This window comes from Dipodomys spectabilis, unplaced genomic scaffold (genome assembly GCF_019054845.1).
Source record: "Dipodomys spectabilis isolate Male_0828 unplaced genomic scaffold, ASM1905484v1 ptg000069l, whole genome shotgun sequence".
In the NCBI taxonomy this organism is placed as follows: domain Eukaryota; kingdom Metazoa; phylum Chordata; class Mammalia; order Rodentia; family Heteromyidae; genus Dipodomys; species Dipodomys spectabilis.
In genome coordinates, this window is record NW_024870746.1 from 3243881 (window position 1) to 3257448 (window position 13568).

Sequence of the window (13568 nt, forward strand, 5' to 3'; positions counted from 1 at the left end):
CCTACTCCCATTGTAATATCAGAGGAAGAAGAGGAACATTAGCAGGAGAAGCATGTCACGTGTCAGAGACCAGCCCAACCCTAACTGGTTGTTCAAGTCCTTTCAAATCTCTATTTTTTTCCCTTGGCTGCCCTTTGCCTCACCTATCCTACACTTCACCTGTCCTACAGGTACCATCGATTCTTGTCTGACTATGATGAGCTCTCCGGCTGGATGAATGAGAAAACTGCACTCATCAATGCTGATGAATTGCCAACAGATGTGGCCAGTGGGGAAGCCCTATTAGCCAGGCACCAGCAGCATAAGGTAAAGAGCAAAGGCCTCTCCTATAGAAGGGAGATTTGGTTCAGTGCCTGAGAGGGGGTTTGGTTTGGTGCCAAGAAAGTCAGAAGGTTTGCTGCTCTGTTTGAGATGATTTGTCTTGTGGCCACAGCATGAGATCAACTCTTATGACGACCGATTTCAATCGGCTGATGCAACTGGTCAAGAATTGCTGGACGGCAATCACGATGCTTCTGATGAAATTAGAGAAAAGGTAATTTATTTAAGGGGATTTGTGACATTTCAATTACAAATATAGCTCTCTTTTCACCTCATTACTATGGTACTCTCTGATTTAAACAACTTAGAAGCCACCTAAACATGATAATAGTATGGACATGACTTTCACATTGCTGTAGCTCAGAAGTGTTAAACTGAGTCACTTGACATTCTCAGGACACCAGTGAGTGATTGCCTCTTGAGCTTTATTTCATCAATGGTCTGACATCTACCTAATCTTAACCTCCATATATTTGCCTTCTTAACATATTCTGTTTCATCCCTAGATTGTAAATTCAATGAGTTTTGTGCCTTGAGCCACAGGACCTCGACTGTGTCCGTACCAATGCCTGGTGCATGGCTGGCACCAATGCCACTTCTTCACTCTTCCGTGCAACCTCAAGTTAAGCTCAAATTTAAACACAGAGCTGCAGTGATGAGGAAATCATGTTTTCCATCTTTCCAACTCCATGGGTCATAGGAGCTAGCCTTAGCCTCCTGATCCAGTGAGATTTTGTTCCAGATGCATAATCAGGGCATGACAGGATTAGTGTGCCTCTCTCTCTTTTTCTTTTTTTCTTTTTATTGTCAAGGTGATGTACAGAAGGGTTACAGTTACATAAGTAAGGTAATAAGTATATTTCTTGTTGAACTTCTTACCCCGACTCTCAATTTTCTCCCTCTTTTCCTCCCCCCAGCCTGTCCCCCCTCGCCAAGGTGTACAGGTCATTTCCAACATATTGTCTTGTGTATATCGCTGTTACATTGGTTCCCCCTTGTCTTTTTTCTCACAATTCTGTTGCTTCCTTTCCCTTCCCTAATTCATATAAATGTATAGACAATTCCAGGGTACCAAAATCAAATACAGTGACAATAGGGAATAAACCATAGGAGGAAATCATAAGAAACAAGAAATCACATAGTACACTAAAAACAACAACAACAAAGAAAAAACTTTTGTGTCCATGTCTTGAAATTCATTTTGCTTAACATCATCTTATATGGTCATATGTACATAGCTATTGAGATATTCTGATCATCTGTTAAGGTTATCCTAGACGTATACTAATTATTGCAAATAAGGGAAACCATAGGGCCAGTGTGTCTTTGAGTCTGGCTTACTTCACTTAATATGATTTTTCCTAAGTCTATTTCCTTACAAATGGGGTGGTGTCATTCTTTCTGATGGAAGCATATAATTACATTGTATACACACACACACACACACACACACACACACACACACACATATCACATTTTCTTGATCCATTCATCTACTGAGGGGCATCTGGGTTGTGTGCCTCTCTTTAGCTCTCTAAATTCTGAGTACAGCCTGAAGCTGTGTATAATGGCTGAAGTTGAAACAATCACATTTTTGAGTTGCCCAGGACTCTGAAACATTACTATATCGATTGTGTTCTTTGGCAGAACCCTAAGTCCTTGAAAAGTGAATTTTATTCCTGGAATTCTGAGAATTTAGGCTGCTTTTCTGATGCAATGAATAGCAATAGCTAAAATGAGCTGGAATTCATTGAATAGATTCTTGCTTAGAAACAAAGACTATTTTTCTAGACTTAAGAATGTATTTTTTTCTCTTGGTGGCTGTTTTTTTTCATGTACTGATGGCTTTTTTTTATTACAACCCAATTCTTGGTCTGACATTTTATGTGTTATACAAACTTGAACTTCATCAGAATGCTACCCATTTTTAGACCCTATATTCTCTGGAGTACATTTCGAACAGTTACATTTTGTCCCAATGGATCACTTGTTCATAGTTTACTATTCTTTCCCGATACTCATTTCCTGATACTCATTCCGCTTTAAAACACTGTTTAGCCCAGTATTTTTGCTCTCTGGCTCTGTTGATCTAAATAGATGTTTTTCTTCCCTTTTATACATGTAGAGAATACTTCTCTTTTGTGGTTTTTCATCCCACTGTTCTAATATTACAGCTATTCATTTAGATGTTGGAACCGTAAGAAAAATGCTTTCTTTGTATGCATTTTTGTATCTCTCAATCATCCCCAAATTTATATCTATTAGCTACTCAGAAAAATATAGATAAATTTAATGAGTTAAATAGTGTTTAATATATTCTCTCTTCCTTTCCCAAGATGACAGTCCTTGCCAATGCTTGGGCTGCTCTGCTGGAACTGTGGGACAGGCGTCAGCATCAGTACCAGCAGTGCTTGGATTTTCACCTCTTCTCTCGAGACAGTGAGCAAGTGGACAGTTGGATGAGCAGACAAGAGGTAACATGAAATGTGATGGGTTGAATGTGAAATGTCCTCCCAAAAGGGCTGTGTTTGGGCGCTTGGTTGCAAAGTGGTGGCAGTAATATAGGAGGCTCTGGAAATTTTTTCAGGTGCTTTCTTTAGCTGGAAGAAGTGGGTCTGGGGACGTGTCCTTTGGGAATGTCTTTTCCTGTCTCTTTCCATTCTTCTTGCCTAGCATGAGGTGAGCACTCTTGTCTTTCACATCCTTTGCCACCGTAATGTTCTTTCTAAGCACCTGCATCAAAAAAATCATGGAACCACTGAACATGATGAAACTAGGAGCCAAAATCAATCCTTTCTCCTTTCCATTCTTCTCCTGGGTATTTTGGTCACAACAATAAGAAGTAATCCAGGAGGGGGTCCAGCCAGTCCTCAGAAATCACTTCCCCTGCCTTTCCTTTAGCACTGTGGCTTTTATCAATAACCCTCACAACCAGACTGTCTGGAAACTGGAAAATGAGTCATGACAAAAACAAACATCAGAGCATGCTCAACAAACTTCCCACAGTTTCCTCACAGGCAAAGACATGAAAAAATATTTAAGTACAAGCCCATTGTAGTAGCGCACCAATGATCCTGGCACTCAGAAGACTAAGGCAAGAAGATCAAAAGTTCAAGGTCAGCCTCAACTACATAGCAAAATTCGGTCTCCAGAAAATGTATATCTTAATGCTAGCACAGAAACTTTGACCTCAATTAAACAGTCAAAAGAATATCAAGTGGGTAAGGAATCAGGGGGAAAAATTATGATGCGTCAGACAGAGAAAAGAGGAAGTATCAGAGGTGATTTCCTGGAGGAAGTAAGTTATCCTCTTGAGGTAGTTTTAAAACCTTAAATAATGCCTAGACTGGTTGAGATAATTGTATGTAAACAGACCCAGAGATAGTGGTAAAAAATTTCTGTAAGACCAATGGGAGAAAAGTCCAAAGCTCATACTGCTTCAAGTTTTCTGCTTATTGTATTAGTCTGTGTTAATTCCCACCTTGCTCTCCAAACCTTCTGCCTCTTTCATTAGTCCTTATTTCAAGAAGAAGCTTTCTCTTCAATAAGGACATCAGGATGTATTTATTTTGCCCTACAGGCCTTCCTGGACAATGAAGATCTAGGAAACTCACTGGGCAGTGTTGAAGCCCTTCTTCAGAAGCATGATGACTTTGAAGAAGCCTTTACTGCCCAGGAAGAGAAGATCATAGTAAGAAATGGATCTTGGTCAGGCATTTTCTTCCTGCTTGCTTTTATCATTTCATCCAGGATGCTTTCCTAGATAGAACCACTCCTATGGCAGTCACACAGGATTAGCCTTATTAAAGTTCCATCCCATTGGTGTTTGTGGTAATATTTACTTGTATTTTTTTTTCAAATTCTTTGGTTTGTGCTTGGGAAAGTGGCTTTGTGGTAGAGTGCTTGCCTTGCGTGCATGAAGCCATGAGTTCGATTCTTCAGCACCACATAAGCAGAAAAAGCAAGAAGTGGCACTGTGGCTCAAGTGGTAGAGTGCTAGCCTTGAGCTGAAGAGCTGAGGGACAGTGCCCAGACCCAGAGTTCAGGCCCCATGACCGACAAAAAAAAATTCTCTGGGCTTGATTTTACAGACGTATAATGTATTTAGATAATATGAAAGCCAAAAATTATAAAGATTTATCTTCTGATAAAAAGTAGGACATACCAGGAAACTTATCCTGCTTACTTTTATAAACACATTCATTATATAAAGTAAATTTAGTACAAAATGAATTTTGAAAATGTTTCAAAATGATAGGTCATTATTTTCCTCTGATGAAATATCTGATGTGTCTTCTTTTTAATAAAAATTACTTGGTCCATATTCAATATAGAGTCATCACTTAAAAGTTTGAAATCTATTTTTAAAAAGTTTTTCTTTCCTATTTATATCTCAATATAGTTGTTACTTCAGTTGTCATATTTAGAAGATCTAAATAATATCTACTTTTTAATATCTACTCTTTTCCTTTATTATATAGTTCTCCTTTTTATGTCTTCATCATTATGTTTCTCACCTAATATTATTACAATTTTTCTATGACCCTAAGTTCAGAGAATTACTCAATATATGAAACCTACTTTAAAGGTACAAAGAACACTCTATAAACCCAATATCTGGAGTGTCTTTGCCTGTCTCCCAAAATAGTGCTTACTTTAAACACATATACACAAGCAAACATATACACACTGTACACCATCTTACCACTAGCATTAAAAATCCAATAGTCAAATTCCAAATATTTCCTGTTATGATATTTATTAATTCATATTCTTATTCTGTTTATTCTAGTAGTTAACAATGTAATACAGTTAATTTTTATAGTCATTATTTATTTTAGATCATTTTCCAATTCTAATGAATAAATTCTACACTATAGCCATTTGGAGATTTGTGAATGCGTATGGATAAGCACTCACCTCTATACTTTCTGACTCCTCTCTCCCAAATAACTAGAGTCAGAGATGTAGCTACAGATGTATATGGTACACAAATGGGTGGAAAGAGATTAAAGAACTAGAAAGACTTTGACAGGGACTCACTGTTGATGTGGTGCTTGCTTTGTCTAGATAATTTCAGAATTGATTAAATATTCATCTGCATTTATTTACTGTAACCTGGACTGGAAGAGTACTGTACCACAGACAAGGCAATTGGCATGCCTAAAGTGTATGTTTTAAATACAGATTTTTACAGAAATCAGGAATAAGACCTAGGCCTACTGACTCTCAGACTTTTCGTCTTCCCATTTGTCTATGTTTCATCTATAAAGAGCTAAACTGTGGCCACTTACTCAGTGGTCACTAAGGCAAAACATTTTTTTCTCTTATTTTCTTTTAGACTTTGGATGAGACTGCAACAAAACTTATTGACAATGACCATTATGATTCTGAGAACATTGCTGCTATCCGTGACGGGGTATGTCCACGGTCCCCAAGCTTCCACTTGCTGTGCACTGGGATCAGGAAAAGCATTGTGTGCCTGATGTCCATGATGGCAGTGGACCTTAGGTATCCAGTTAGGTCTCACTAACAATGAGTTTATGCATATTTTTTTGCAGTTGTTGGCCCGGAGGGATGCCTTACGTGACAGAGCTGCCACTCGACGCAAATTATTGGTGGATTCACTGCTTCTGCAACAACTGTATCAAGACTCAGATGACCTAAAAACTTGGATCAACAAAAAGAAAAAAGTGGCAGATGATGAAGAATACAAGGTAGGCAAAGTTCTCAGAGCCTGAATGTTTAGCATCAGTTGTTTTCACAGAATTACAGCCTTGGAGCTAAACTGAGAGCTTGTAATCCCTACTTATAAAATGAAGATATAGAGCTTGAAAAAAGGAAATCATTCCCTAAAGACGTAGACCTTATTAAAAACCAGGAATCCAGATTATGCTATTCTTATACTCAGTCATCACTCTCCTCTTTCCTCCGGTACATATAGTTATAATGGTCCTTAACAAAACAGGGTAAGGAAAAGAATGCTCCATATGTGTCTGCCTTTCCCCCCCCCCCCCCCGTTATCACTGTTTTGATCCCCGTCTGTATCCTTATTTCTTTTATTTTTTATTTTATTTTGTTGTTGGTGGTGGTGGTCATGGGCTTGAACTCTGGGCCTGGGCACTATCCCTCAGCTCTTCAGCTCAAGACTAGTGCTCTACCACTTGAGCCACACTTCCAGTTTTCTGGTGGTTATTTGGAGATAAGTCTCACAGACTTTTCCTGCTGGCTTTGAACCATGGTCCTCAGATATCATCCTTCTGAGTAGCCAGGATTACAGGTGTGAGCCACACCAGCTCCTGGCTTTATTCTCTTGCCCAAGTTGACCTTAATTCACAATCTTTGTTTTTCAGGTTCCCAAGTAGCTGTGATTATAGACATGTGTCACCAGTCTTACAGTAGAAAAGCATTCCTCATCTCACTATATCTATAATATTAAAAGCAATCTAAGAGTTTGGCACAATACAGGCTAAATTTAGTTTTGCTGGAAAGGGGAAATTCTAAATGTTATATTTGAGGAAAGTAGGCCCTGAATTTGAAGTCATCCAAATGTATTCAGTTAATTAGAATGGGGTTTGCCATATAGGTTAGGAGCATGAACCTTGGAGAAGGCAAACCTAATTTAGATTCTTGCTGTCTACTTTTTTAGTTTAACTCCAGAACTATCTCTAAGCCTTCAACTTCTAGTCCTTAAGGTTGTTCCGAAAATACTATATAATATAAACTATTATATATGTTTGCTATTTATATACCTTCACATTTACACTCAAGGGTAGAATTGCTCTCTCGCTTTTTAGGTTCATATCTACTGAAAGTATTTACCTCTCCAGTGAGTAAATACATTCTCTTGTCTCTTTATTAGAACTATAATGTCTTACTTGTACTTTTAACTCTGTGTAACATGAGTTTGAACTCTATAGAAGAGTTATGATTCCAGTCCACACACAATAAACAGACCTTCTCTATATAGGGCAAATGGAGGATGGTTTATATGCTATGAGAAGAATGAAAAATAATTTGGATCTATTATGACAGCTCTGACTGATTGTTAGTGCTTGCATGTGGGTCACATTCAAGCTATCCAGGCCCAGTAGAAATAAATGCTGGATGAACCATTCTGTCATGTATTGAATGGTAATTGTAATCGCTTCTCAGTTTAGTTAGGTTCATGTGAAGGTAGTTTCTTATCCTCAAATTTTTCTGCCCTTCATTCTTAGAGTAGTGATTTACTTTTCCATCTTTTATCAGGACGTACAGAACTTGAAGAGTCGTGTTCAAAAGCAGCAAGACTTTGAAGAGGAACTGGCAGCTAATGAGATCATGCTCAACAACCTTGAGAAAACTGGCCAGGAGATGATTGAGAGTGATCACTATGCTTCCGATGCTGTGGCCGCTCGTGTGAGAGAGGTTGCCAGCCTCTGGAAGGAGCTACTGGAAGCCACAGCTCAGAAAGGTCAGAAACAGAGGTTTTGGTGGAATGCTAATTGTTCCTAAACTCTGAAACCTACCACTTCCATTGTTGTTATCATAAACTCACCTGGAAAGGAAAAAAAAAGGAAAGCTTCCCACTTGCTTTCCCATCTCTTCTTTTTGTTGGTCAGTATTTTGGATTCTAAAGTACAGAACCATTTATACTAACAAAAACTGATCTTTTGTTCTTGTATGTAGATTTTTAGGTAAGATTTCCTTTGTTTTCTTCAATTTTTTTCCTTTTTTACTGTTCTTGAATAAATGTTACTGGATCATCTATTGACTTGTATGAAAACCTAATGCACTTAAATTAGGTTTTGCACATGTTGTCTCTATAAACTAGACAGAATATGGTGACATGTGAATAATTTATAATTTAGATATATAAAACTGACATTAAGCAAAGTATATTTTGTGAAAAATTATAATTTCAGTCATCTAAAACTGCAAGAAAGATAAAAATAACAGAGTGGAGGGAGGAGGATAAGAAGGTGTATTAGTGGGGTGAATGTGATCAAAGTTCATTACATTCATATGTGAAAATTCACAATAAAATGTCTCACACTGTACAATTAATATGTGCTGATAAAATGTACATAAAATGACCTTATTAGATTTACAGGAAAAGAGGACTGGCAACACATGTGATGCTACAATATCTTATTTTTACTGTACTGTTCCCTTTTTAACTGATTTAAAATATTTATTCTCTGCCATAAGTTTTTTAAAAACTCCCCACATGTATGTTTGAATGGTCTTACTCATATTTTACCTTGCCTCTTACTTTGGAAAGTTAATCATTTGCCAATATTTTTTATCACAAATAATGAGTTAGTACCTTCATTATTTCTTCATATTGTTATTATTTTAAGTAGTTGTTCAAAGGAGTTGCCATCTAACAAAGCAATTGCTTTGAATACAATATATCTTTTTTTCTTTTAATTTTATTGTAAAGGTGGGATTACAAGAGTCAAGTAATGAGTACATTTCCTTTTGAACAATGTCACCCCCTCTCACATTCTCTCCTAGTTTTTCTCCCCCAACTTCCCTCCCCCCAAAGTTGTATAATTCCAGCATAGCGTCTAGTGAGCATCACTGCTCAATTGGTTCACCTCTTGTCCCACCATTTCTGTGCTTCCCCATCCCCTCCCCAAATCAGATAGACTTATATACAAGACAAAGGGTACAGAAATCAAAAAACGGTAACAGAAGGGAATAAACAAAAGAAAAAATGAAAGAAAAAGAAATGAGAAAAGAACCACAAACATATAATAATAAAGTATATCTTGATTGGTGTCATCTCTCTCAACATTTTCACCCATCCCTCCTCTAACCCCAACGTCCCTCACGCCTCTTAATTAATCCCTTTTGAGTATCTGCTTCTTAACCCTTTTTGAGTACCCACTTTTGAGTATTTTAGTTTGCTGAAGTCTGATTTTGGCTTTCCAAGGAATTACACTATTTGCGATTGCCCTTAAATCTGCCTATTTACATTAATATATTTGTATATACTTGCAAATCACCCAATGTATTTACATAGGAGTTTGTAAGCTAAATCTAGCTTCTACATACTAGGGAAAACATGTATCCTTTCTTTCCAGCCCTGACTTACTTTGCTTAACTTAATTTTTTCCAAGTCTTTCCACTTCTTTACAGGCAATACCTTCAGTATTTCTTCTGAATGTCATCTATAGACATGACTCTGCCCTACTTACTGAGAAGAAAAATCATAGTAGCATAGGATGTCATGGCTTCTTCCGGCAATCAAGAGACATAGTAATTGCCTTACAAAAATAATTGCAGTATGTTGCTTCAATATCATAGAATCAAGAATTTTCCCACTCATAATGTGACTAATCAACTATCTGAAAGAAAACATTGTGGGAAATGGACTATGATAGAAGGACGGGCAGTAAGAGAGATGGTGCCAAGTTCAAAGAAACCAAAACTTCACACTGAACCAACTCCAGATTTGATGTTTCTCTTTGAAAAATGTGTCATTTTCTCTTTGAAAAATGTGTCATTTCAGTTTGGATCTCTTTGTAAAGTCTCAATAGAGTATAACAAGTGACCCATGAAAGTACCTAAGGTAGTTAAAAATCTGTCAGGGCAGAGATATATTTCACTAAGAATATAGCTATTATTTATCCCTATTTTGCTACCTTTACAATATTTAAAACTAAATTCCATCAGAATTCTAAAATTTTAAGATGACTTTTGTATAATGATAAGCAAGACAGTTATCTTGCTTTTTTTCTCTTGGTACTATAAAACTATTCTATATCTCCTTAAGTTGAAGGAGAATTATCATAGTGTCAAGAGGAGCAGTGATAGTTATTAATACCTTATACCTAATGTCTTTCCCAGGGTCCCAGCTGTATGAAGCCAACCAGCAGCTGCAATTTGAAAACAATGCTGAAGACCTGAGGCATTGGCTGGAGGAGGTTGAATGGCAAGTTGCCTCTGAGGATTATGGGAAAGGCCTGGCTGATGTTCAGAATTTACTCAGGAAACATGGCCTCCTTGAGTCAGCCGTGGATGCTCGTCAGGTTTGTTGTTAAGTGTCTGGCAAATGTAGGAGCTTGTAATTGTTCTCTGAGCGTACCCATATTAAGTAATTACTATTAAAGAACGTGAGAGAGCAAAAAATCAAAGGAAATATTTCAAAAATTTTAGTTACTCGGCTATCCCTTCCCAGTACCTCCTCCAATTCTGCCATTCTCCTGAGTGCCTTTCTTCAGAACCTCATTTTTGATATGACGCTATTTTATTTTAAAATTAGCATACATGAATAATATGAAGGGGACATGGCTCCAGTAGTTCAAATCCTAATTCTCCTGAGTGCCTTTCTTCAGAACCTCATTTTTGATATGACGCTATTTTATTTTAAAATTAGCATACATGAATAATATGAAGGGGACATGGCTCCAGTAGTTCAAATCCTAATTTTAATTTAAATTAAAATTTAAACACAGCATTTTAAACTCTTCTAAATATAATACTGTTCTCTCAATTTAGAAACCATAGGTTTTATAGACAGCCTTGACACTTTCTCCTTATGTGGTTTATGGAAGGTCATTTCACCTCTTTTGCCTGGATACTATTACTTGTAAAGTAATTGTTTGGGATAAAATTGTCTTTTAGTATGTAGATATTCTATGATTCAAAGTTAAACACAAAGTAGAATATTCAAAGTCAATTCTACCCATGTTTTAATTAAGAAAACTAAAATCTATAGCTATAAAATGACTTTACAAAGACAATGAATTTCCACAGATAAAATAAACAGCAGATTTGGTATACATATACCAGACTCCTATTTAAAATAACTTTATCTGGTTATGTGTTTGTAGCATGGTTACTATGAGTTTGGAGAGTATTCAGTAGAAGTTCATTTCCAGCTGACTTAATTTCTTACTCCAGGGGTAATCTTTTTTTTTTTAATGACTCTGCTGCTCCTTGAAAGGTCCTACTCTTAAAAACACATCTTTAATGTCTGCTATTTTGTTACTCTGACTTATATAGGAAAGCCAAAATAATATACCTAAGACATAAAAAGAGTTCAGTTGTTTTCATAGTTTTAAGAATGTTCAGTAGCACTTTAAATTAAATGAAAGGCTAGAGGGAGGGAAATATGGCTTTGAATCTATAAAAAGGAGGTGGATATGGAATCAAATTTTAAGGAAGGCAGAGCAGATTCTTGTTGAAGTTTGTTATTTATTCAAAAATAAATTTAAATCCAAGAGAATAAACAGCATATTAAAATTCTTTTTTTGGGGGGGTGTGGTTGTGGGGCCTGGGCCTGGGCGCTGTCCCTCAGCTCTTCAGCTTTTTTGGGGGGGGAGTCCGGTTGTGGGGCCTGAACTCTGGACCTGGGTGCTGTCCCTCAGCTCTTCAGCTCAAGGTTAGCACTCTACCACTTAAGCCACAGTATCACTTCCGGCTTTTTTCTTTTTGCTTATGTGGTGCTGAGGAATCGAACCCAGGGCCTCATGCATTGCAAGGCAAGCGCTCTACCGGTGAGCCACCTTCCCAGCCCCATTAAGATTCTTAAGAAACAGGTAGGTGGAATCCTTCTTGGAAAGACAGGGAAGATAGTAACCAGGAATTGGTTCTTCTGCAGAATAAATTTTAGATATAGAATGTTGAAGTTGGACATTATCTTCTGTTTTTTTCTATCACAAAGTCTTCCTTATGTACATGAGGAAACTTAAACAGGGCAACAAACTTCCAAGATCCAATTGCCATCAACCATTAGCAAAGAATAGAAGTCAGGTCTCCTATCCCCTCAGCCCGGAGCATCTTGCTCTACATTCAAGGTTGTGGAAGTGAAAAGTGTCTCACTAACAAGAATATCCGATGTCTGTTTTATTATAGTATTGTTTAAAGCGTTATAAGAAATGAGAAAAGTTATCAAGAAATTTCCATTTTTTGTATATCCTTTAATTTTTTATAGAGAAGGAAGTATATATATATATATATATTAATAAGCTATTGACAATTTTGTTCGAAAGTGAGGAAAGACAAAATCAAACACTCTAGTAGTTGAACACTGAATAACAACATAGAATCAGTAAAACCAATACCTTGTCCTGTTTCTTGAAAAACTTCTCTTATACATCTCCTTCCAATAAACAAACCAACCAAATAAAAATGCTATGTACCATAATTCTATCAGACCTCACTAATAAAGATGAAATTCATCTCATATCTACTTTGATATATATAGAGAGATGTGCAACTAGAATTTTATTTCTGGGAAGATCTCTCACCATCCTGTTTTTATATCGTTTTCCAAATGAAAATAGCTGTGTGTAGCCAAGGATATCCATTGTGTCTTTTGTTCCAGGATTCTAACATTAGTTTTCACAACACCACATTTTATTTCCTAGGAACTTAACTTCCAGAAGATTTTCTTTTCATTTGTAAACATAGCTCATTTCCAAGGGAGAGGGAGAGAATTGAAGAGGTGTACAAGTAAAAAAGGCCTCCTATTTTCCCCTTTGTCCCCCAGTTTATCAATACCCACCATGAAAGGACTATAGCTCTGATTTGTCTGATTTTCTTGGGGTTTCTTTGTCCTTTCTGAATGTATTTTGAAAATTACTTTTCAGTAAAAGAGCTGTCAACATAATGACCTCTCCCAGTCTCTGTCACTGGTTTAGAACTCTTAACACTATACATCCAGGAGCTGATTCTCCCATTGCTCTCACCTCCCTATTAAATTACAGGATTTTCTGACACATGTTTTATTTCTTCCTCAGGATCAGGTGGACACCCTCACAGACATGGCCGCACATTTTGAAGAAATAGGACATCCCGATTCTGGGGATATTCGTGCAAGGCAACAGTCCTTGGTGTCTCGATTTGAAGCTCTGAAAGAGCCACTGGCCACCAGGAAGAAGAAGCTCATTGACCTCCTCCGTCTGCAGCAGATTTGCAGAGACACAGAAGATGAGGAGGCCTGGATCCAAGAGACTGAGCCCTCTGCAGCTTCCACCTACCTTGGTCAGTAGAGCCTGAGAAGAATGAGCAATAAGGAAGGAAAGAACAAACATCTGCAGATCATTTGAGAGACCTGGGGTATAGTGATGGAAGGATAGAAAATTGCTCTCAGCTCTTCCTTCTCAGTGACACATGAAAACTTGAGAAGATCTAGTCTTCAACTTTTTACTACATGTTCTAAACCTTAAGCTACTGTGAAGGTTCTCAACTGAGCAGTCATAGTTAATATTTGAGGTACCAATTACTTTTGTTGGGTTATTGTTGACTGCTTT

The 13568-nt window shown here is 37.2% G+C and overlaps 1 protein-coding gene across 1 annotated transcript in view; it reads left to right on the forward strand.

Moving 5' to 3' along the window:
- Spta1 (spectrin alpha, erythrocytic 1) overlaps positions 1–13568 on the forward strand; it is a 63317-nt gene that overhangs the window by 12784 nt on the left and 36965 nt on the right. The window contains exons 9-17 of the mRNA XM_042681940.1: positions 171–306; positions 434–535; positions 2658–2795; positions 3902–4012; positions 5663–5740; positions 5883–6038; positions 7570–7774; positions 10159–10340; positions 13056–13299. Of these exons, the coding sequence (XP_042537874.1) occupies positions 171–306; positions 434–535; positions 2658–2795; positions 3902–4012; positions 5663–5740; positions 5883–6038; positions 7570–7774; positions 10159–10340; positions 13056–13299 (1352 nt within the window). The remainder of the gene's footprint in view (positions 1–170; positions 307–433; positions 536–2657; positions 2796–3901; positions 4013–5662; positions 5741–5882; positions 6039–7569; positions 7775–10158; positions 10341–13055; positions 13300–13568) is intronic.